This window comes from Heteronotia binoei, chromosome 6, assembly GCF_032191835.1.
Source record: "Heteronotia binoei isolate CCM8104 ecotype False Entrance Well chromosome 6, APGP_CSIRO_Hbin_v1, whole genome shotgun sequence".
Classification (NCBI taxonomy): Eukaryota; Metazoa; Chordata; class Lepidosauria; order Squamata; family Gekkonidae; genus Heteronotia; species Heteronotia binoei.
This window is the reverse complement of record NC_083228.1, coordinates 75,381,479-75,406,922: the sequence shown is the minus strand read 5'-3', so window position 1 is coordinate 75,406,922 and position 25,444 is coordinate 75,381,479. Positions and strand designations below refer to the sequence as shown.

At 40.7% G+C, this 25,444-nt stretch overlaps 1 protein-coding gene across 3 annotated transcripts in view; it reads left to right on the top strand.

Moving 5' to 3' along the window:
• The first annotated feature begins 530 nt into the window (after positions 1–530).
• Positions 531–25,444, top strand: part of SUFU (SUFU negative regulator of hedgehog signaling) — a 119,971-nt gene continuing 95,057 nt past the window's right edge. For 2 of the 3 annotated variants that reach the window (XM_060241767.1, XM_060241766.1), the window contains exons 1-3: positions 531–872; positions 11,590–11,724; positions 18,698–18,834. In XM_060241767.1, coding sequence (XP_060097750.1) covers positions 721–872; positions 11,590–11,724; positions 18,698–18,834 — 424 coding nt within the window. In that variant the 5' untranslated portion in view covers positions 531–720. The remainder of the gene's footprint in view (positions 873–11,589; positions 11,725–18,697; positions 18,835–25,444) is intronic. The other variant, XM_060241769.1, reaches the window with a different exon arrangement.

Sequence of the window (25,444 nt, the reverse complement as noted above, 5' to 3'; positions counted from 1 at the left end):
TAGCAAGTTCGCAGCTCAGTCTTAAACAGAGATACACCCTTCTAAGTCCACTGAAGTTAATGGGCATAGAGAAATTAATGGGCATAGAGAGGTGTAACTCTTTTCAGGATTGCATGGTGCACCCTTAAACTGTTATCCAGAACTGAGATTGCATGGTGCACCCTTAAGCTGTTATCCAGAACTGAGATTCTTCTCTAACTTGTTTTACTTAAATTGTTATGCTGAAACCCATATAGCAGCGGAGAGACCAGCAATCGCCTAGGAGTGAGAAAATAAGTCCCTTTCTTTCTGCCATGTAGCTGCGGTTGCCAGAGCGTGTTTGTTACCCTGCCCCAGAGTTTTGGATTTTTTTTCTCAGCCTGCTGTAGCCTTACATGAACACAGAGCGTTGATAGGGGCGGGACTTCTCTCTGGTTGACGAGGAGAGTGCAATTGCAGTTCACCACCACTAGGTGTCAGGTATGCGCCTCAGCAAGGGGTGCAGGCGAAGGCGGGCTTGTGTCAGGCTCATCCTGCACGATACTGCGGTTGGCGAAGTCATATGTCTATCAAAGCGGGAGGAAGGGGTAGCTGCTGCCGCCTGGGCCGGGCTGGGGTCGTGAAGGGAGTTTGGAGCAACTGTTTGGGCTCCGCGCGCGGGGCTGGGGCTGCCTCCGCCTCGCCCCATAGCGCGACCAGTCCCGTCTCTTCCCCCCCCCCTCCCTCGCAGACTGCTGCCTCATGGAGACTGCCGCTCCCGCTCCCCCTGGCCCCGCGGCTGGCCCCTTCCCCCCGCTGTTTCCCCCGGGGCTCCATGGCATCTATGGCGAGTGCCGGCGACTGTACCCAGAACAGCCCAACCCTTTGCAGGTCACCGCCATCCTCAAATACTGGTGAGTGGAGCGTCTGGCCAAAGGGCTCGGTAGGGCTGACGAGTTCGCGGCAGGGGCTTCGAGAGGCCTTGGGGTCCCCGAAAGGCTTCGGGGCCTGGGTGAGAGGGAAGGGGGGATGGGCTGTGCCAGGGGGTGGGGAGCAGGGAAAGAAGCGGGGAGGGGCCCAACTTGTTGAGTTTAAGAGTACATGCGGGAGGCTCGGAATTGCTAAGGTTGCCTGCGTTTGTGGGGAGGTGTGCTGGCAAGATGGGTCCCATTGGGTGGGTGAAGAGTTTGGGATTCATTGATGGTGGTTTTGGTTTTGTCAGATACACGGGGGAGGAGTTGATAGATCTGTGGATAGTTAGGTAGAGAGGAGGGTGCCTGGTTGGTCTCCCCTCCCCTTCCAATCGGATGCTGAACCTGGGTAGAGAACTTTCAGTAATTCGGGCGGGGGCGTAAGGCTTCTCTGTTCTTGAAGGGGGTAGCAGGTCTGTAGGGTTGTAATCAAGTGGGGGGGGGGGTTGATCTGGTGTGTATGATGAGCTGGGTTTCTTAGGGAGCAGACTGGTTGATATGGTGATGCGTTTTGTGTGTGAGGAGGGTTTGAGAGAGCAGCACATTTAAGACTTTATTATGAATAATTTCCCTAGGTGCATGGGAAACTGCTGGAGGCCTCTAGCATGATTACTACTTATACAGTTAGAAGGATTAGCTGGAGATCTTGTTTTTTTTTTTTTTTTTAATTTAGACACTTATTCCATTCATCCATTTATACACTGACTTTCTCCCCTATGGGGACCCAGAATGGCTTTGATCATTCTCTTCTCCATTTTATCCTGTAAGGTAGGTTAGGATGAGTGTGTGATTGGCCCAAGGCCATCCAGCAAGTTTTTATGGCACAGTGGGGATTTGAACCTGGGCTCCATTATCCTAGTCTGACACTGTAATCACTGCACTACAGTAGGTCTATAAGAAAGGTATAGCAGCTTGAAGTGATATGTTTACTCTGTGACACTGTAATCACTGCACTACAGTAGGTCTATAAGAAAGGTATAGCAGCTTGAAGTGATATGTTTACTCTGTATTTTCAGAACTGTTCTGTTTTCTTCCTATGCTACTTTCATTTTTCTTTTCTGAATTCAGGCTTGCTTTTCTCTTATGTTGTCCTTCTGTGGTCCACATGCTGTCCTCAGCCTTCAATAGTTTACTTTTCTCACTCACAGTTTACCTGTGTACAATTGTTTTCTTTTTGTGATAATCTACCTAGTTTTCAGATTACCCCTTCAGTGTCAGCACATCCATAAACACTTCCTCACCTACTCAATACTGGTTTGTTTTGCTGCCTATTTTGCTCCCTCACAGTGTAATCCTTTGCTGAGTTACTCTAGTTTGAGCTCATTGATTTCAGTGGTACAACTCTGCACAAAATTTCACTGTTAGTCTGCTACTGAGAGGCTTTGCCTTGTCTACAGCTGTGGCCTCAGAATGAATTGGCTTGTTTGACTAATATTTAAACTTTCCTTATAAAAACTTGCTTTTCTACAAAAAGCCCTATGTGAACCAATGGTGGTCAGGGGTGTGGCTTAATATGCAAATGAGTTCCTGCTGGGCTTTTTCTATCAAAAAAGCCCTGATTACACCCAAAGATAAATTGTACAGAGGGGTGCATGCATTGTTGAGACATGAGCTTTATAAATGGGACATGCAACTGTATATGTAAACTGGGAATTTTGGCATTCAGACTGGTTTAAACAGAAAAACATAGCATGTGTCTGAGAATGCATGTGTGTATATTAAGTATTGGAGCCTGTAAGAAAGGTCATATGCCCATGTTTAGGTGGTTGAGCATATGTGGAAAAGCCTTGCTTGTTTATATACTCCAGTGCATATATGTATATTGATCTAAGAATACATAAAATGTGTTCGACCAGGGGTGGCCAAACTTGCTTAACGTAAGAGCCACATATAATAAATGTCAGATGTTTGAGAGCAGCATGACATGAATGTCAGATGTTTGAGACCCACAAGATGAAGGAAGGAAGGCAAATGGATGGGGATGGATGGAAAGAAAGTAACTTTAACTTTAAATGCATTCTCCAAGCCTCTGGCTGGTTTGGCTTGGAGAAGTGAATTATATAGAGAAATGCCTTCTCCTAGCTGGCTGATGGAGGCAATGGAGGCTTTGAGAGCCACACAATATGTATGAAAGAGCCACATGTGGCTCCCGAGCTGTAGTTTGGCCAAACCTGCATTAAACATTCTGTATATGTTTTTCTAGGAAAGAGATGTCAAGAAGACTTTATCTCCCAAGGTGGATCACCTACCCCTCTGTATGGGGGTAGGTGTTGAATTCATTTGTTATGAGGGCAGAGGTGACATAAATGTGACTTTGTTGGGCTGTAAAACATAATAAGCACAAAAAAGAGTGAATCACAGTACAGAATGGATACACCAGAAAACGTAACCATGAAAACCAATGAACCAAACAATAACCTATGAAAATTAATTTTACTTACAATATTAATCAACATTAAATACCATGTAACAGTGTATATTCTTATAATTTAATAAAGCTCAATCTTCAGAGTACATACTATATGTTTATCTTTAAGAATATAAGATAATCAGACAATATCTAAAGTTCCTTAACTGTTGACAATATTCTTACCATGTAACAAATGTGCTGATGAAGCAATAGCCATAGAACCCAACTTGTTGCAGTTAAATGACTTCCTGTGGGGTACAATTGAACCTGGCTAACAGGTGACCAGCCTGAAACCTGTTTCGGCATACAGCCTTTTTCAAAATTGGAAATGCTTCAAAACTTCTTTGGTTTGTCAATGCTTGCATTCATGCTAAAATTAATCATACACCAAAAATTAATATACAAGCCACCGAGTTTCAGGAAATCCAATCAACAAGCTAATATTTGGTTTTCACGGTTTATATTTTCTGGTGTACCATAACACGTTAATGCTGGGTACTGCAGACATAAACTTTATAAAGGACAGCAGCTAATAAACTCTGAGTTGGTGCATTTCTGGAGGGGCTGCAAGGCCCCATGTGCTGGGGGAGTGCAGAGGAAAACCTGCATGGGCATACTGGAGAGCCAGTTTTGCAGTGCTGGGCAGACGCCCCCATGCTTCCTGGAGGGGGGCAAACTCCTTCCCCAACTTGCTTTATTTATTATTTATTCACTTACTATCCTGCCCATCCTGCAAATGTGCTCAGGGTGGTTTATAAAGTCACATAGAATCATGACTAAGTAACAATAAATAGAAATTTAACAATAACATTAACATTAAAATAAACCATGAAACAAACCAGAGTGAACATGCCTTGATAACAAACTTGGATGAAGATTCTTTAGAGTGGCACAGTTGGGTAAGTCAAAAGATTTAAAGAATCAGCATTATCAGCAAAGGGAGGCCAATATGGATTTGGATGCCTGGTGCCTCAACTGAAAGCCTGGTGCAGCAACTCTGTTTTACAGGCCCTGCAAATGCTGTGAGCCTGGGCCCCAATGTCTGGGTGTTGTGAGCTCCCCCCTGCCCCAAGCTAATATGGAAAGAGTCTGAGAAGACAACTGGAACTAACCTCCCCCACGGCTGGGCGGTGGCCCAGGTCTGAGGCCATGTGCATGGCCAGACCCAGGCCAAGCAAAGCCTGATAAGTCAGAGATGCTTGTGTGACAGTGGCTGCCTAAGGCTGCCAAGCGATCCATTGTGGGACAATGCTGGGGGTTCAAGCAGAAATCATCAGTAAGCCACACCATTCCAATGTGGCAGCAGCCACCCCAGGCCAAAGGCCACTGGATCATCTGATGGAGGAGCAAGCACTGTGTGTAGAAGGCTGCACATGTGGCAAAGTCCCCAGGCCACCCAGTGGCCAGTATAACTGGAGATCGCTGGCACCACCCCCTACGGACAGCACCCCCTACCTGTGGCTGAAGGCTTCTTGTGGTACAGAGGCGAGGGTTGCTCAGCTGCTGAATCATGTGCTCAGTAGCAGGACTAGGGCCCCAATGTGTGGAAGAAACTGCCAAAGAATGCCTCCCATGGGCCAAAGCCCAGCTACTGCATGGGGGACATGAATATGGCAGTGGCACTGGTCGCAAGCAGACCCCAGCAGAGGATCATCACCACGCCCCCAACATGTAAACAATAATCCCTGCAGCCATCCGGGACAGCATCCCTGGAGCTGTAGGCTGAGCAGGGAGGTGTGCAACTTTACCTTGGAACCCTGAGTTGGCATGGATGTGGCTATGGTGACTACCAACTTACCAGTGAGGCCGCCACTGAAGTGAAGGGGTTCTGCTTGACTGCTGCAGATAAAGTTGTTCTGCTGTGCTGAAGCCACATTTGGAGCTGTTCCCCCCCCCCCCCACCCCACCCAAGCAGCCTCCTGTTCCTTCCATCACACCAGTTGCTTGCTGGCCAGATAAGAGCCCTGGGTGGGTTGGGTCCGACCCCTGGGCCTTATGTTTTGTAGACTTTATAAATGAAAAAGTAGGAGAACAGGGAAAGTCATCAAAGGTAAGGGGGGAGAAGGGAAGGGTTTTTTTTGTTTCCAGGGTAGATGCATTTCAGTTCTGGAAGAAACTACTGCAGTGTAATTGAGGATATCAGGGCTGCTCTATTATGTCCATCATATTTTTATCTCACTTTTCTTCCAAGTAGGTCAGGGATCTTTGCACAATTTTCCTTTAATTTATCATTTAAAGCAACCATATTTTATTAAGGTTCACAATAAGTGACTGTTCTATGGTCACCCATTAGACTTCAGAGCTGTGGTGATTTGAACCTGGGTCTCTCCAGTCCTATTCTGACACTTGTGCTTGCTTGGGAGGATTATGATGTAAGCATGTCGGAAAACTGTCATCTCCACAGGGATATCTTGGTAGAATGGCATATTAGAAGATTCTAATGAGGGTGAAGTATTAATCTAGTACAAGGAGATGGAAAGTGTTGTCTGAAGTTGTACATGTAGCCCTAGCTTTTGAGAATTTAAGAAAAAAAGTGTTGATAGAAGGTTTAAATGCTGTGGCAAAGGGATATAAAGTTTCTAGAAATTTTAGAGCCATGGAAAGAAACCCTTTTTCAGGGATGGGGGTGTTCAGGAACCACCACCACCCCCCTCCCAAAAATGTGGGAATAATTGAAGTACATACAGTACTTCCTATCAAACCTAAATTTCTTTTATTGATTGAACAACATAATATGCATCATTTCTAACAGTTATTGTATAAGAGTATATGGCATATCTGTGGAGTTTAAAAACAGGAATATTTTTTTAGAGCAAAAATTCTTTTATTTCAACACCACAACATAAGGACATAACAACATAAATAACATAGAATACATAATAATAAACATAAAAAATACAACAATCAACCCTCCCCCGCCACATTCCAACCACTCTCCCATTCACACAAGGAGCATTAGGGGTTCATCAATTTACCATTATTCCAAAACCAATCCTTTGCTTTTCACCCAAACATAAATAGGATCCCATACCTCTTTACACTTTTGTAAGTTTCCATCTTGTAATCTTGTGGTCAATATATCTAATTCCGCGGCTTCTAATAACTTAGAAATAAATTCCTCTCTGTTAGGTATTTTGGACATCTTCCAATATTTGCCAAATAAAAACAGGAATATTTTCATGCTATGCATTTTGAGTGTCTTAAGCTTTTTACTCATTCTAAAAGAAAATATAGGAGTTTCTTCACAGTGTTGCACTACTTTTCCACATTTTTCTGTTGGAAAGTTGGGGAAAAGGCCAGGAAATATGTTTTTTCCCCTAATTTTTCCACACACACCCTGGGCCCTTCCATCCCTAGGACCTGATTCAGATGTCAAAACAAATTGCAGTGTGTTGGGTTTTAGGACATCTTCAATTTCAGAGTAGTGTGACAGCAGAGGAGGAAAGGATTGCCTACACTTGAGACTTTCAGCCTGTTTATCAGCCCAAACAAATTGTGGCTTGTTCTTGACATCTGAATGTAGCCAGTGTCTGATCCACAGGGCTTTTGCTTTGTGGCTGATGCCTTGTGACAGGGATTTGTTTTTTGGCCTTGTTCATTCAAACTGATGCCCTTGAGGATTATGTGTGTTAAGTTTTTCCCTGGTAGATGGGACTAATTTGTTTCCAACTAGTAGTCTCTAACAATGGCACAATATAGTTGTACTCTTCAGTAGCACAGTGTAGTACTACTTTCTTCATCCTTCATTAGGAACGTTTGGCCACTTGTCTTTAGGGGCCCTGAAATATGTGGGTTTGTACTGTCAGGTCCTTAGGTGTTTTCTACGAAAACCAATCTTCATATAATACATTTTTGTGTATGCTGTGGTTGAATGCCCCAGAATGGGCTTAACAGGTTTTTGTGTGTGTGTGCGTGCAGTAAACTAGTCTACATTTTTTGATCAAAAACTAGTTTGCGTGATTTGTGCTCCGTAAAAAAAATTGCAGATTATTATTTTTTTGTTTTGATATGGATGAATTTAAGGGTCTCTTTCATTAATATTCTGTTTCTATATTTTTTTCTGTTGCCTCTTTTTTATATGAACATGATGACTAGAATAATATTTAAGTTCTACATAGGGGAACACTGTTAACTTGTGTGATTCTGTGTAACATGACTTGCTCTTATATTTCTCCTACACATTATAGGAATAGTAGTATGTAATGTGTCTTCCCTCTGAAGGATTTCAGCTGTTGACTTCATGAGGGGATAACCAAAAGTTCTTGGCTATGCTTTGCATGGTACAAGTAGTCACAGGTATTGCTGGAACTCCAGTCATGTATTTTGACATTAAGAAGTGGGGGGAGGGGGAACTGAAGTAGAACAAGGCCATGGTGCTGGAGAGAGAAAGTTACTTCTTTTCCTTCTTCTCTTCTTCCCTGATAGAAAAAGGACCCTACTAACTCATGTTGTGCATTTTCCCCCTACGTAAACTAAAATTAGTGGAGTGGGTAGCCTTTTTTGTTAGGGGAAGTAGTGCTGGGAAAGAATTAATTCCTTCTTTCGCTCACATCACAGCCTTAATCCATATCTCTTACACTTGCATAGCTGTGGCTTCTTTTTAGGGCCAAAAACTATGTTGAGAAATTCAGTCAGTGTACTTCAGTGTCACTCGTAGCATGGCCCCTTAGTGTCTAGTGGATGTACACACTATGGGAAAATAAAGAGTGGCCCCTGTTCTTGTAATATTCACATGATAAGGAGTTACCGGTATGTTAATTCTGTTTAAAGATGAGTTTATACTCCTGTGTGTGCATTCTTTCTCTCTCTCTCTCTCTCCCCCTCATGCACACACGCACACAGACACACTATAGCTGAGGAGTTATGATCTTAATGTGAACACGCTATAACAATTTTTGAGGAAACTGTATAGACTTAGACTAGCATGGCTCTTTGTTTTGATGAAATGAAATACAGACTCAGGAGAACAATAGCCTTTAATTGGTGAAAGTTTCTGTTTGTAGAACTGGATAGAGATAAAAAACATTCCCATTTTAGCAGAAGTAAGTGATGTTGCCTTTGCTGCTTTAACATGGCGTTTCCTCCCTCTTCTTTGGGTTGTACAGGGTTAATTAAACTGCTTCGCCTTTGGCAGTGAGAAACACCACTACTAGGTGGTCTGCAGCAGGCACACAGCTTGCCAATAAATAGTTGAGAGGCTGACATCTGGTGGTCCAAAAATCACCCTTTAAAATTGAACTTAGGGATATATTTCCTTCAGACTTGCGATGGTACATCTTTATGGATGTTCACACAAAGCTTTTTCTGTTTGTGGCATGTTTCACAAAGCTGCTTCTTTCAGTTCTTCCTTACAACAAATGTTTTCTTTGCTTTTGTAAAAGCAGATGGTGCTTAAGCATCTGGTGTCCTCAGCCCATTGCATATCCTGCTATTGTCCCATTGTTTGCTTGTGTTTCCCTTATCTGATGTATCTTCCTGTTGAAACATCCTGTATTTCATGTGACACAGGAAGCACAGCAGTCAGAGCAAGTGGACATTTGGGCATTTTGTTTCTCCAGCAAACGTGGAATAGGATGAAGGATGGCTAGGGATTTATATCTTCATAGGGCTACGTATTAAAGAAAATCTTGTATTCTGATGATCATAAGGAGGGACAAGTTACTAGTTTTGTGCCTTCAGCATAAAAATAAAATTGCAACAACATCAACTCTTACCCTATAGTTTGTCTAGGAGGAAATTTAATTGTAAGCAGCTAATTGGGAAAGAAAAGTATGACCTGTTTATTTCTTTAGGTAATGTATAATGCTGCCTCTTCAGAGACCTGCTGGAGGTGGTTCAGAGTAAGAATGATACCATAAAATCATAATAACAAATTGTCATTATAAAAAGAAGTGAGGGTCATAATACAGCATAATCGCAATTATTAGCAGCCTAGAAGCTCCGCCAGTGAGCAGCCTAAAATGTCTAAAGAAACAAGTTCTAAAGATACAAGCAGACAAAAACAGCTAAATAAAATAAGCCTCTTAAGTTAAACCTGGGTAAAAAATGGAGGGGAGGTACTCCAAAGGCAAGGTGCTACTACTGAAAGAGCTTTATTTCATTACCCTTTGCCTCACCTCTGTAGGCAGAGCATGAAGAACATGACTTCAGGTGGCAGCTCTTAAACAGCTGGCTGGACAATACAGGAGGAGCCAGTATTTCATTTACCCTGGTCTCTAGCTGTTTAGGGTCTTAAAAATAAGAACCAAGAACTTTGAATTGTGCCTGGAAACAGATGGATAGCCAGTGGAGATCTTTTCATCACAGGGGTGATAAGAGCTCTGTATCCAGCTCCTAGCAGTAACCTGGCAATGCCATCTCCATCCCATAGCCAGGGTGGAAGTTCTGATTACTATAGATTACTATATGGTCCTCTGAAAACTGCCTGGAAACTTCAACTTTGCCAGGTTACTGCTAGGAGCTATAGCCATGTTACTGCTAGGAGCTGAATACAGAGCTCCTATCACCCCTGTGATGAAAAGATCTCCACTGGCTATCTGCTTCCAGGCTGATGGGTTGAAGCAGAGTTGACTGAAATTAAATCCATTAGAGACAGAGGTCCATTAAAGACAGTGGAATTGGGGATCTGACTCACAACCCTTGGTGAGGTGCTAGTAACACCAACAATGAGTGAGTTTGGGAGTGACCCTTGATTTCTCACTTTCAGTGGAGGCCTAAACCACAAATGTTGCCCGATCAGCTTTTTATCGCCTTCAGCTGGTCGGTCAGCAGGTCCCCTATCTCTGTCCTTGTGACCTAGCCACAGTGTTCCATGCAGTGGTCACCTCTAGGCTGGACTGCTGTAACTTACTCTATGCAGGGCTGCTCCTGAGGTTGATTTGGAAACGTCAACTGGTCCAAACTGCAGTTGTGCATGTCCTTATTGGGACACCTCTAAGAGTATACATACAATGAGAGCCCCACCAGCTGCACTGGCTCCACGTTGGGCTCATCAGATCAACAGCTGCTGGTGATCCCTGGCTCAAAAGACATCTGCTTAGTCTCAACCAGAGCCAGAGCATTTTCGGCTCTGGTCCCGGCCTGGTGAAACACTCTCCCAAGTGAGATTAGTGCCCTGCAGGACTGATAGGGTCAGGATGGCTCCCACACTGTTATAATTTTGCAAATTGTATAACTCAGAATTGTTCAGGAGGATGTTTTTGTAAAGGAAGTATGGTGGTAGTAAAATAGAATTGTTCAGGAGGGCATAGAAGCAAGTTCTAATTTTAATGTCTGTGAGTAAATGTAGACAGTTTTTAGAAGTATTGCACTGGAACTATCATATTGTTTCTATCACTTTGTTCTCTAGTTTTGTAATCTAGTTATTGCATTATTTGTTGTCTATATTTTGTTGGCCTTTTTGCATTGTTTTCTAGTTCGGGAGTCTGCCTTGAGTCTCAGTGAGAAAGGCAGACAATTACGTAAATAAAACATAAAATACTGTTATAATGGCCAAACTGTCTTCTTTCATATGTTCCTGCCCAGGCATTTAGATCACAGGGAGAGGAACCCTCCTGATTGTCTCACCAGTCAAAGAAACTCATTTGATGGGCACACAAGAAACTATAAATCTCATGTCTTCACTTTATATTTTCCTGCTCTCTGTGTAAGATCTTTAATGAGTAACACCATAAAGCAAATAAGAATTATTGCTACAGTTGTTCCCTGGGCAGATCATATCATATGCAAACTGGAACATAAAAGAGATCTGAACAATTCTTGCCCAGGAATTAAGGTCACAGGGAGAGGCCTGTCCCATCAATCAAAGAAGCTCGTTTGGTGGGTACATGAGAGGTGGCCTTTTCAGTGGCAGCCCCGTGGTTATGGAACAGCCTCCCTCAGAGGTGTGTACCTGGCCCCCTCACTTTCAATCTTCAGAAGTCAGTTGAACTGTGCTACACTAAGACAAAGAGTTTTGAAATTTAGTTTTTGTTTACTGACAGTCCTAATTGAGATTTTAAAGAGTTTTAAAAATATTTATTGCTTTATTTACATTGTAAGCTGCCTTGAGATGTACAAGGTAGAAAGGCAGCCAGTAATTATTTTAAATACTGCAAGAACAGTGACAACATTGTAGTTGTGATGACACTTTTTAATAAAAGGATTTATTTATATTTCATTCTTCATAGTGGTATATATTTCTGCTTTTAAAAATCATGTGTTTCTCTATACTAAGCTGCAACTTCTTTTTACTTTTTTAAAAAAAAATAGGTTAGGTGGACCTGATCCTCTGGACTACGTCAGTATGTACAGGAACTTGGGGAGTCCAACTGTAAATGTTCCTGAACACTGGCATTATGTGAGCTTTGGATTAAGTGATTTGTATGGCGACAACAGAGTACACGAGTGAGTCCTTTTTTCATTAACTGTGGGTTATTGTTTTCTGAGTTGGGGTGCTTTGGTTTCTATGGGCTCATCTGGTCTAGTCTTTATTAACTGTGCATGCTACTCAGCTAAAAACTGACCTATCTATAGCATTTAATGTGGTGGCATAGATGTAGGCAACTGTTTATCTCTATAAACCCAGTGCTCTATAAATCCATAGAATACATCATACTGTCCACATAATGGTGAGAGCTTTGAAGGGGGGGGGGGGCGGGACCCAAAACCCTTGCTTCTCATGGCTGCTACAGACACAGCTCCATAAAGCACAACTCCTTAGTGCCTGGTTTCCATGAAAAGGACAAACTCATGCCCATTAATCAGGGCAACACCAAGACAATGAATTTTGAAATTAATAAATCTAGTTTGCACTGGAATCTTTGTATTACAAATGGCTATAGAAAATTGTGTGACTGATAATTTGTTAAAATCTTTGTATCTCACTTTTCCTCTTGGCTGAGTGTATACTTTTTGTAAGACTATGCAGACTGAAATATAAGACTGCCTTCTCTCCATGCTCACAGTTTGTGGGAGGGGCATGGCTTTCATATTCTGCTTAAATACTTGTTGTAGTTTGCTTACAAAAGAAACTAGTTTGTAAAGAGAGAATTGCTGATTCTAGGTGTCCTTTTCATTCAGAAATATTTTGTAAAGGTGCTTTATGTAATAATGGCAAACAAATTTAATAATTCTCAGTCAGTACATTACGAGGATGGAGTTTAATTTTATAGCTGCAATCTTGTTGAAAAAGGATGAAATTCCCCTCTTTTGTAATCCAACGTTTATTATCTACAGCATTATATTAATCTCCTTATATTTGCCTTTCTCATAATCAGACGAAGGATTGATAGAACAGTCATCACAGTCTGTCGCTTTTGAATGTTCCCAGTTTTCACATATTTGCTTAAGGCTGTTTTGTAAATCTTAAGTATTCTCTGCATACGTTGTATATCCTTCCTCCTTCATATGCAGCATCAAGGCACTTTTTCATAGTTCCTATTCTCTGTTGGTGGTAGACCTCCCTTGAAGCCAGGGCCACCTCGTGGATTTTTTTTGTCTAGAGTGTGTTTGGCTTAAAAATGTCATTTGTTTAAGGTAGTTAATGTAGGAGACAGGCCACCTACAGAGAGTCTGCCTTGCAATGTTTAAATTCACACAGAGTCTCTGAAACTAAAAACACTTCCCTATTGTTAAAGATTTTGGAATTAGAGACTTTTTAAAGAAGTCTGGAGAGAAACATCTTTTATGTTTACAGCACAGTAGTTAAACTTACAAGGAGGGATGGTTTTAATAAAAGGAATGTTACTAAGTTTGGCTTTGGGCAAAGCTAGCCTGTAACATATCTCCCTATACATCCTTGGGAGAATAAGCCCCTCTGCCCAGATTTTCCCACTAATAGTGATTGGGGTGGGGAAAGGGAGGAGGCACTGTTAGGACTAGTGTAGTTAGTGAATGATTGATATATATGTGTTGGCACTTTCGTTATCTCCATGATTGCTGCTTCTGAATTATTATTCCTTTGGCTCACTTGCTGTCCTATGAGACACTGTCAGTCCTGCATCTCTGGCAGGACTATTAAATTCTAGATTAGAGGGAGGAATTCCTGTTCACTTTCTTGCTTAGTCCTGGATCCTTGGGATATTTGGCAGCTGCATGTGGGCTAAATGCTAGCACCTATCCTTTATTCTCACAATCATGGAGTTCTGTGCCTCTGCAGTGTAAGGACTGAAGCTGGTTCTCTGCGTGTTTTCCATGCAGCTGCAATATAGTAAACCCCCCAAACTGCTGATCCCACGGTCATGTCCTTAACTGATTGATTTGTGTCTGTTTATAGGCTCTGTAGGAATGGAAAGAATTCTGTTTCTTTTTCTAGCAGGTATCTGAGCTAACTACTTGCAGCATTCTCAGTGAGGCCCAGAAAGGAGTTTTATCAGGTCTTGCACATTTCCCTTCTGGCAAAGAATCTCTGCAAAAAACATGAACCAGATAAACTAAATGCAGATAGTTGTCATGCAGTGTTGTCTTTATGTAATGTATGAGCTTCATACACTTCATAAGGATAACATTGATACAGTGTACTATGGAATTTAATGAGTAAAACTGACTCCTTTCGAGTAGCGGAAGATTGCCTGTTCTTGAACACAAACAGGAATTGTTGGTTATAATGCTCCTGTGTTAAAATGGGTCTTTATTTGGGCCACACAGAAACATGTAGATGTACAAATCAGGAGACTAAAATACAGTAAGGAAAATTAGTCAAAAAGACTTTGAGCAAAAAAGCAAGTATATGTGAATTTCTTCGAAGTCTTGATCTTGAACCGTTTAAGCATTGAGCAGAGGCATCAATTGAGATGTCCCAGGTCTTAGTTTGACTTGTTAACCAGTGTATCTCACTGGCTTGATTTAATTTAAATGGTATTTGGGAAATATTGTGGGAAGCAAAGGAGATTTTTGTCTAGGGTAGGGTTGCCAGACTGCAGCTCAGGAGCCACATGTGGCTCTTGAACCCCCCACCATCTCGTCAGCTGGCTTGGAGAAGGCATTTAAAGTTAAAGTTGCTTTCTTTCCACCTCTCTCTCCCCCATCCATACATCTATCCACCTCACCTCTCCCTCCGCCATATATTTTATTACTTAAAATATGATTATTTAGCTTTTTGCAAAAATACATTTTTAGGTATGTCGGTTATAAAGGAAATCTTAACTTATCACAAGTTTTAATAATATCAACTTGCACATGAATCGATAGATAAGGAAAATCATCCTCTTTTTTTTATTTACACAAACAGATGATGCAGCAGGCTCCACTTTAGAAGAGGCTTTCCTCCCTGTGCTGGAGAGAAACAGGAAAGCCTCTTTTAAAGTGGTGCTTGCTATTACACTACTTGTTTTGACAATTAGCATTTTTAAAAAAACAATCTGCCTTCTGATTAATTAGGGACCCATTTTTAATACAACAAGAATTATAGCCAATTAATACAACTAATTAAGCCACTCCAGTGTTATAACAGTAGATATTGTTGAGTTGCTGTAATAGTTGAGCCCCTAATAACATGTATAGTAATTTCTGATGCGATCACAAAAGAGTGTAGATATTTTCCCTAAAGAGATGGTGGAGAAATCTGATATTGCACTAGATAGTATTTCAGTGCTGTTTTCGTAAATTTAAATACTGTTGTTGATTGGGTTATTTAGCATTGATATTCCTCAGCTGGGTATGAGGTGGGAAAGGGGATATATCGAAAGGTCAATAATAAAATACTACGTAAGGCTCAGACCTCATATTAATGGAAATTCTGTGATTCTTTCCTCCATGATATTTTAAAACCAAAAGCTCCCTCAGTTATAGTGGTATGAACAGAAGGACGCTGAGGATTAATCCTTTTCCTTCTGGTCCCTTTTCAGCTGAAAATTACCCTTGTTTTTTCATAGGGTATATGTATAGGTGTGAACTGTAAAAAATGAAAGAGACTTTTTGCATGGCTTTTCTTCTGCTCACACTCAGCTTGTCCCAGGCATCCTTGAGTTAAAAAGCAAAACACAACTCTGTTCAGCGTACAGTTTTTGCCTAAGACAGCAAACATATGCAAAGTAAATGTCTGAAGATATTGGTTGCATGTAATTTGGCAGTGTAGCAAAATCATCTTGATTTTAAATTTCCATGTGCTAACAGTGTACAGAGAACTGTTAGTTTTCAGTAATGTAAGAGAAGATCTATTGTAAATAATCTTCAAGCATTTTCTTCTGTCTTTAAACATTTAAACTAAATTAAAAATGTCATTAGCACATTAAGCAAATATAGCTAAGTCATTCTTGCTGTGCTTTTTTAATTAAAATACAGACATCATCTTTTTTGTATACAAAAGTAAGAGTGAGATTATCATAGGTCACCAAGATTCTGTGATGGCTTAATTGGAAACTAGTGGTAGACATTACTGCATGGGAGTTATAATTTAAATGGCTCCTTAGTCCACTTCTAAAACTATCTGTGATGTGTATGTTGGCACTGAAAGCTTCTGAAAACAAAGTTCAAATTACTCTGAAAATTGGCCTGATGTGTGCTGCTTGTGCCTTGCTTACTGGAATGGCTGTGGAGTTGCCCATTACACTTTTTTTAAGGTAATCTTTTTATATAAATATGTTTTCATACAGGGCTCTTTGCCTAAAAAGTAAATGCACAGTGTGCTGTTCTTCTGTTCAGCGAGGAACAGTTTTCTCATGTTTTACTTTCAGTAATGCAGTCATCATGCACTGGAATGTGTAGGAAATTACCTACCAAAGTGAGAATGTAAGCATTTTTGCAAATAGTTTTGACTTTGAACTATGAAAACACTGAAAACTGGAGGTTAAGGCAAAGATTAGTGCTGTTTTTGATGTTTTTAATATTATTTTTGTATGTATTTAAGGAGGGTGAGGGTGGATTTTTTTTCCCTGTTACTGTTCTGTAAAGGTTTTTACAGAGCACAGACTGGTAGAGAATGCAGGAAACTATTACTATCCCCCGAACCAAGGGAATTTTCTGTTTTTTCGAGGTAACTAAAGATAGCAATAATTATAGCTGTATCCCTTTAAATGAGCAAGATGGACATCTGCTGGAGTATGCCATATGAGATGATACCTATGTTGTGGTCTTATTGTGGGCAGCCTAAAGGCATTTAAATGTAGTAACACTATATAGCCTTGCTTTTCAGAAGATTTATTTCTATTTGTACAAGACAGCAATATGTTTAATATCAAAATATCAGTCTCGGTTTAACTTGGCAGATTCAAGAAGCTTCCATTATTTCTGCAGTCAAAATATAAAACCATCTAGTGTGTGGCAGTATTCCTGGCCAGTGGATTCCAATAATTTCCCCCTTTTTCCAAGCAGTGTCTTTGTTTTATGGGGAACAATGTTCGGTTTCAGACATAGAAACAGGGATGTAAAACATGCAGCCCCAGGCTGCCAGAGGGGGTCGTATCAGGCCTGCGAGCAACTGAGCAACTGGCTGCCGTTGGCTTCCTTCTCCCTCTCTCTGGCTTCCTTTTGCATCACAGCTTGCTTTACCAGGCTTGCTCAATCACACAGGAGCTAAAGAGTAAAGCCTTTATTTTTTCCATTTGCCAAGGCTCCTCGGAAAGGAAGAAGGGGAGGGATAGCTTGCTTTGCCAGGCTCTCTCAATTGCACAGCAAAGCTACCTAGCTATGCCTCTCTTCCTTTTATTGACTAAGGCTCTTCCCCACTCCCCGGTTCCCTGGGGATGGAAAGAGCCAGAGATTCCTTTGTCCAGTTCCCTCAATCCCATGGGAGAGACACAAAGAAAGCACCTTTAAGACCAATGAGCGCTAATGTTTTAATAATATTTTAAGGTTTTTTTAAAAAAAAATAATTGTGTTTGCCTGTGTCCTTTATAAAGTTTAAATCTCTGCTACTTGGCATTACATTTTATGACACTCATCGCCCCTCCTGACAAGGTCTCATTTATGTCACATCTGGCCTTCATAACAAATGAGTTCAACACCCCAATATGTGGGGAGGAGATGAAAGCAATTAATACAATGAAACAAAAAAATTGAATATGCCATCTTTTTCCTCATGTAAAGACTTGGAATTCATGAATAGTACTTTTATTGTGTTTAAATCCCTTCCCTTTAGCATTATTAAGGCACAAGCCAAAATAATTGCAAATGAATAAGGGTTTACTTACAGGCTATTCTTAAATACACAACGTTAATTTCTATTTTTTCCCCCTTTAAAATGTGCTGTTAGATGTGTTTGTTAAATATGTTTTATGTATACATGGTATTTCTAAAAGATTTATGTAAACATAGTTCTAAAAGATTTATTTTTAAATTCTGCCTTTCAGCCTACCAGGAGCCATCAAGGCATATCAAAGTTAAAATGATCAAATAATAACCACAATAATAAACAACCAAAGCAGTGTTCATTATCACAAGTCATACTTAGATAATGATATGTTGTAAATAATGTGATGTTGTAATGACTAATGATATAGAATCCAAGCATGAGTTGATGAATTTTGCTCATCTATTGCCTACAGTTGCCTACAGTTTGACATAACAGCTTGTTAACTTTAAATCTCATGTCTTCACTTTATAGCGTCTTGCTTTCTCTGTGAAGGATCTTTAATGGGTAGCACCAGAAAGCAAATAAGACTCATTGCTACAGTTGTTCCCAGGGCAGGTCACAGCATATGCAAACTGGAATATAAAGGAGATCTGAACATTTTCTGCCAGGTTATTAAGGTCACAGGGGGAGGGGCCCTCTTGACTGTCCCATCAATCAAAGAAGTTGGTTTGGTGGGTACATGAGAGAGGGCCTTTTCAGTGGCAGCCCCATAATTGTGGAACAGCCACCCCAGAGAGGTGCATTTAGCCCCCTCACTTCAATCTTTTATTTAGGGCTGCATTTGATTAATTACCAGCAGTCCTAAATTGTGTTTTTAAATTTTGGTTTTTATTTATTTTATATATTCTATTTTATATGTATTTATCTATATTGTAAGCCACCTTGACCTCCAGATGGAAAGGCATCTAATAATTGCTTTAAATTTTAAAAAAGTACATTTTCACAGAATAGAAATATTTTGAATTTATAGGGAAATGTGCAAGACAGAAAGAGTCAGTGGCTGTAGTGAGGAAAGGAAAGCAGGTGAAATTGTTCTTTCTGCTGCTTCTACAAGCAACACCTGCATGACGTTTTGTCCATGCAGGCTCCCCATCCCCTAATAATGCATCAGCACCATTATCTTTTCGTCCTGAGCAGGCTGTGACTAGATTTGTCATGGCTGCTGTAGTAAAATGCCTCGAGGTGGGGGAGGGGGTTTCTTCCTTTGTTTAACTGTGTAAAGTATATGATTGCTTTTTTTAGTTTGTGAAAAAAAATTGACTTTGTGTGATGGGTTACTGTGACTCTTCCATGTTTAATTTTCTCTAGATTTACTGGACCAGATGGGCCAAGTGGTTTTGGATTTGAACTGACATTTCGACTTAAACGTGAAACAGGGGAATCTGCACCACCTACGTGGCCAGCAGAATTAATGCAAGGCTTAGCTAGATATGTCTTCCAATCAGGTACCGTGACTTTAAATTGTTTGCTTTGTTTTTAATTGTTTATAGAGCACCTCATTGTTTTAACAGTTGGGTATGTTTATTCATTTTGTCACCATGTGACAATCTTCATGTCTATGATCTTCTCTTATTTCCTGAGTTCTTAGTTTAACTAGATATAGCTTGCATGACTGATCAACATAATTGCAATTCAAAAACATTTTAAACTGAAAAGTAAGAATATAAGAGAAGTCATGTTGGATCAGGCCAATGGCCCATCCCATCCAACACTCTGTGTCACACAGTGGCAAAAAAAAAGCTCAGGTGCAATCAGGAGGTCCATCAGTGGGGCCAGGACACTAGAAGCCTTTCTACTGTTGCCCCACCCCCAAGCACCAAGAATGCAGAGTAGCACTGCCCCCAGACAGAGTTCCATCAATACCCTGTGGCTAATAGCCACTAATGGACTTCTGCTCCATATTTTTATCCAACCCCGTCTTGAAGATGTTCATGTTTGTAGCTGCCACCACCTCCTGTGGCAGTGAATTCCATGTGTCAATCACCCATTGGGTGAAGAAGCACTTCCTTTTATCTGTTCTAACCCACTGCTCAGCAATTTCGAGTGTCCACGAGTTCTTGTATTGTGGGAAAGGGAGAAAAGTACTTCTTTCTCTACCTTCTCTATCCTGCGCATAATCTTGTAAACCTCTATCATGTCACCCCTGAGTTTCTCCAAGCTAAAGAGCCCCAAGCGTTTTAACCTTTCTTCATAGGGAAAGCGTTCCAACTCTTTAATCATGCTAGTTGTCCTTTTCTGCACCTTTTACAGTGCTGTAATATCTTTTTTGAGTTGTGTTGGCCAGAATTGTACAGAGTACTCCAAGTGAGGCCACTCTATCAATTTATACAGGGGCATTATGATACTGGCTGATTTGTGTTCAATTCCCTTCTTATCATTCCCAGCATAGTGTTGACCTTTTTTATTGCAGTTGCATACTTGTCTCAACATTTTCAGTGAGTTATCTACCATGACCCCAAGATCTCTCTTGGTCAGCCTCCGCAAGTAAAAAGTAGTGAATGTAGTTAGAAGCAATAGTATTTTCTTGGGGGGTATTTTGCAGTTCTGTTTTGTGATCTGTATTTTTTAGGAACAGATCTTCTGCATGTCTCCATTGTACTCTCTAGAGAAGGGCTCTCTTGACTGATTTTTGTGATGTAGAAGTCTCTTAATGGCTGTAATCACACTCACTTTCAAAAATGAACTTCTGATTTCTGTTCTGCAGTGAATTTGCCACATAAAGCCCCCAGAGGTAGTAGTTTGGTCCAGGGCTCATTCCATTATGTCATAAACTTCTTAGTGGCTTGATCTGAATTTTTGATATGGAAAATAATGCTTAAAATGCATTTGTATGTTGTGTTGTACTTCTCACAAACAACATTGCTATTCATGTATTAAAGGTTCCTTATCTGTTTGTGATGTTTAATGTGTAAACTTAGCTCAGGTTCATCTTTTTGGGTAGAGTCAATAATAAATAAATAAATAAATAATTTATAAAGTTTCTTGGATTCTAGGTCCTATAAAATAGTTAAAATGTGAGTGATTTCATCTTAGAAGCTAAGCAGGGCTGATTCTGGCAAGTACTTGGATGGGAGGTCTCCTTGAAATACCAACAATCGGGAGGACAGGGGCAGGCTTTATTCAACTACCTCTCTGAATATCCTCCATGCCTTCAGTAGGGGTCAGTCACCAGAAGTCTCCATGACTTGCAGGTGCACACACACATATACACACACGTGTGTCCACATAGAAAATACAAAAAATACCCCTTCGAAGTAAATCTTCATTTGTTTCTGGCAAGGAATACTAATAAATAATAATCAGAGATGGCATTTAACCTGTTACATGCCCTTCCACTCAGATAGAAGCTTTGTATAGTAACAATTACAAGTTCAAGCCTGTTAGCATGCTTTAAATATAATATCTTCATAAATATCAGCGCCTGCATGGTATACTGGTTAGAGCCTCAAACCAGGATCTGAGACTGGGATATGAATCTCTAGGGTGCTGAGGGAACTTGCCCAATCATTCTTCTCAGCCTAATACTTTGCAGGGCAATTAGAAAAAACGATGAAGCTGTTTTCCGTTTCCATTGGGGGGGGGGGGAGAGAGGGTATAAATAATTTTTTTAAAATGTAAACAAAAATAGTCTAACAGATACATTGTTAAGATACGTTGAAGTGTAGACATGAATTTAGCTTCTTGTGAAAGGTATTCATGGATTGTCTTTCTGAGCTTAACTTTTAAGTTAAGGAAAGTTTCATCCTTGTGTCTTTAAAGAAAGCTAGGGTGGTCTTGTTACAGAATTGCTGGGCTCTCCTCTTTTTGATGGGGATATTAGCAAGTAGTAGACTTGGGTAGAGCTAGCATTGGGACCAGAGTTCTCTCACCAATAATACGGAGGTCCAGTATCAGAAAGAAGAATCCAGATTTAAAATAGTTTAAAATGTTTACTTATAAAATGTGTAGGAATGCAATCAAACGTAAAGCAATCAAAAATTTACACAATCAAGACTAGGAAATTATGAGTTAAAAAGAGATTTTGAGAGAAAATTACAGAGGTGATATTACCTGTCCATATGTGCAGGAGTCTATGTACAGAAAAATGGAGATAGGAATATGCATGGCCAGTGTGTCATGTCAAAGAGGCTCATTACTTAGATTAATTGCACAGAGACATGTGGTTTGCTCTCAGGTTAAATAGTTTTTGGAGGGGTGGAGACCCACTCCTGGAATATGATTGAGTTAATGATCATAGATAGCCTTTCCTGGGTGTTCTGAATAGTTTTCCAGTTTAAAACAAAAAAGTGAGAATGGTTCTTAATGGTTGTCAGGAACAGCCATACTGATTTAATGTCTGAAACTAATTTTGCCTTGGTACTCTGAGGGAGGAGGCAGGAAGGAGAGGAGACTTGTGGCGATAGGTTTTCACCTAGCATGTTGTTGTTCAATCACACAGTTGAGTTTGACTCTTTGCGACCCCATGGACCAAGTCACGGCAGGCCTTCCTGTCTTTCACCATCCTCCAAAGTCCACTCAAACTCATGTTAGTTACATCAGTAACACTGTCCAGCCATCTCATCTTTTGCTGCCCTCTTCTTCTTTTGCCTTCTGTCTTTCCCAGCATCAGGATCTTTTCCAGGGAGTGCTCCGTTCTCATTTGGTGGCCAAAGTATTTGAGCTTCAGCATCTGATCTTCCAGGGAACAGTCAGGGTTAATTTCCCCTAGGACTGACTGATTTGATCTTCTTGCAGTCTAAGGGACTCTCAAGAGTCTTCTCCAGCCACAATTTGAAAGCATCTATTCTTTTGCACTTGGCCTTCCTTATGATTCGACTCTCACAGCCATACATTACTACTAGCATAGGGTAACACAAAAGGTGCTCGGAAGCAGTATTGGAGGCAATAGAGGATTAGACAGATGCTGTCAGACACCTTTAGAAATGAAGATACTTGACTGGGAGAACTCATTGTTTCAGACATTCTATTGTAAGAGAGGAAAGCAGGAGACTGGAATTAGCCTTGAGCATGGAACACATGGAATTCACTGTCACAGGAGGTGGTGATGGCTACAAGCATAGCCAGCTTCAAGAGGGGATTGGATAAACATATGGAGCAGAGGTCCATCAGTGGCTGTTAGCCACAGCGTATTGTTGGAACTTGCTGTCTGGGGCAAGTGATGCTCTGTATTCTTGGTGCTTAGGAAGGACAACAATGTGAGGACTTCTAGTGTCCTGGCCCCACTGATGGACCCCTGATGGCACCTGGATTTTTTGGCCACTGTGTGACACAGTGTTGGACTGGATGGGCCGTGGGTGTGATCCAACATGGCTTCTCTTATGTTCTTCATCTTTCAGTGTTTATATGGCCAGTTAGAAGCTGCTCCTTGTTGGTGTTGTGTGACTTTGCAAATAAATGGTTGATGGTCTGAGCCAGCATGTCTCTGTTGAATGGACTTTAGATCTGGTGCCTAGTGAGTGTTCTAACCTGGGTACCCACAGAGAAAGAGGAATATTACAGTGAAGAGCCATTGCCAATCTGAGTAGACCTGGGGGCAGGGGGAGAAGCTTGCTGTGCCGAGCCATTTCATGTTTTCCTAAGCCCAGAGCATTTTATATTTTTGGTTTATATTTTTAGGTTCTGTTGTGATCCTTGTGCTTTTTCGTGATGTTTTATTTTTAAAATTAAGTTTATATTTCCACTACCTGGCATTACATTTTATGATACGCATAGCTTGGCCCACAAAGTCCCATTTATGTCAGATCCAGCCCTTGTAACAAATGAGTTCAACACCCCTGGCCCAGCTAGTCAATTCTGAGAATTTTGTCTTAGTTGGATCTGACCAGGTATGCAGTCCTACATCAGTCCCATATGGAGTTATAGGAGTTATAGTAGCTTCCCCCCAAAGCATCTTTCAAGCAGTTTGCCTAAGCTCTATATCACTACCCATGTTTACATGAAAGGAAAACCACCATGAATGTAAAAAAAAACCCACTGAAAATTTATACACAAAGTTTCTTATTAGTATACTTAACTATAATTTAACATACAAATTTAGGATACCCCATTTTCCTTGATATCGCATAAGGGTTTTCTGTCAAGTTGTGGAGGGAGCCTTGTTAGGAGGCTCATTTGGAACCCCTGCCGATGACAAAGATCCAGACAAAGTGGCTAGGAAAGAAAAAAAAAATTATTTTACTACAGTAAAAGGTCCCCCAGAAATCAAGCAATGAGGAAGACCCAAAGAAAATACGAGCACATACACATAACTAATATTCAATGGTTCTGGCCCCAATCTAATAACCCTGCCCCATTAATTATTACTTGTTATTGCAAGCACATGCATAATAGCATGTTTATTTCTTACATCCCCTTTCCACGTTAGCACATTATGCCTTTTTCTAACATTCTTGTGTGGCTTTCAGTTGTTCTCAGCTGTACTCACAGCTGACTTATGGCAACCCCATGGGGTTTTCAAGGCAAGAGATGGTCAGAGGTGGTTTACCATTGACAGCTTCCGCATCTCAACCCTGGTATTCCCATCCAAATACTGATCAGGTGGTTTCCCATCCAAATACTGACCAGGGCCAATCCAGCTTAGGTTTCAAGACCATCCAGGTCAGGGCTTTGAGTAAATAGGGTGTTATAAAATAATATAGTATTTGTCTTCTGAGCACATGGCAAAAGCAGCAAATCCAGGCTACCACAGACAAGGCTGAAGCCTCTACCCACTTGAGAGACTTTTCAGCTATGAAGGAAAACATAATTTTCTAAATTGTGAAAGGGGAAAATATAGTCCCCCCCTTTTCCCCCTGATCTGAAGAAGGCTAAAAATTCTCCAGAAGAGATAGAAAGCTGAGAGTTAAAGGGAGGAAAAAGAGAGGCTGGAGGAGATCATCTCCTCAGGTCTGTGTGCACATAGAATATTGGGAGCAGGGAGTGATTTGTGGAAGATATCTAAATCCTTTACCAGTCTCTCATGCTCCCTATCTTGTCATGATTTATGTTACAAGTGTATTCTTGCCAGAATTGTACCTTATTATTCTTTAGAAGAGTTAGCACATGCTTTATGATGGGAAACTGTGCATTTTGTAAATGTGGAATGATCAAGCCGAATATAAGAATGCCAGGATAGTATAAATATCCTTGTTTATTGTGCTAGAAAAATAATGGCAGCTGAATTGGCAACCACCTGACATTTTATGCCTTCACCTAACAATTTTGATTCCACCCACCCAAATCTTTGCATAGGATTTGTGTTTCACAAATTAGTTCTTGTATGTGGGAATTTGAAATATTTTTTTCTAGTTGGTTTATGTATTGTGTTTTTAAAAATCTCCTCTTGTGACTTCAGTATGCTTGAGCAAATAGGTAATCATTTTTGGCAAGTGTAGCCTAAAAGTCTTCAAATGCTTAAGCTTCTTTAATCCAGGCAGTTAATTGTGGAAAGAAAGATAATAGGGTCTGCCTTCTGTGTAGACCAAGGCCTCTTCTATTGATTAGGCTGTAAGAGTATTATAGTTCCTGGTCTTGAATCCTGCACTGTCATTCCCCTCTCCAGTGATGGGTTCAAATGGACAAATAAGTATTTTACTTATGTGAATCCTCAGAACAGTATTTAAAGGGATTATAGAAAGGCAGGATTTCATGGAACTATTAAACTTGATCATCAGTTTTTCCTTAGCAGTTCAAAGATATCTGTCTCCAAAGCCACAAGTCCTTCAAATTTCTCATATTTTTCCATGCTTTAAAATATTAATTTTGTTCACTTTAGTTCCTGAAATGTGATATTTTCCACAGTGTTAACAAATATTCTCCACCAAAAGCATCATGCAAAATCTAGATTTGGTTTATGATAAGCTTGAGCTGAGTCTCATTTATTCTGAGGATTGTGTGTGTGTGCAGCCAAGATGGAAGATTTCCTGATTTAGAGAGTCTTTAATGTAACTTCAAGCAGCCCCGTGGCGCAGAGTGGTAAAGCTGCAGTACTGGAGTCTGAGCCCTCTGCTTACGACCTGAGTTCGATCCCAGTGGAAGCTGGTTCAGGTAGCTGGCTCCAGGTTGACTCAGCCTTCC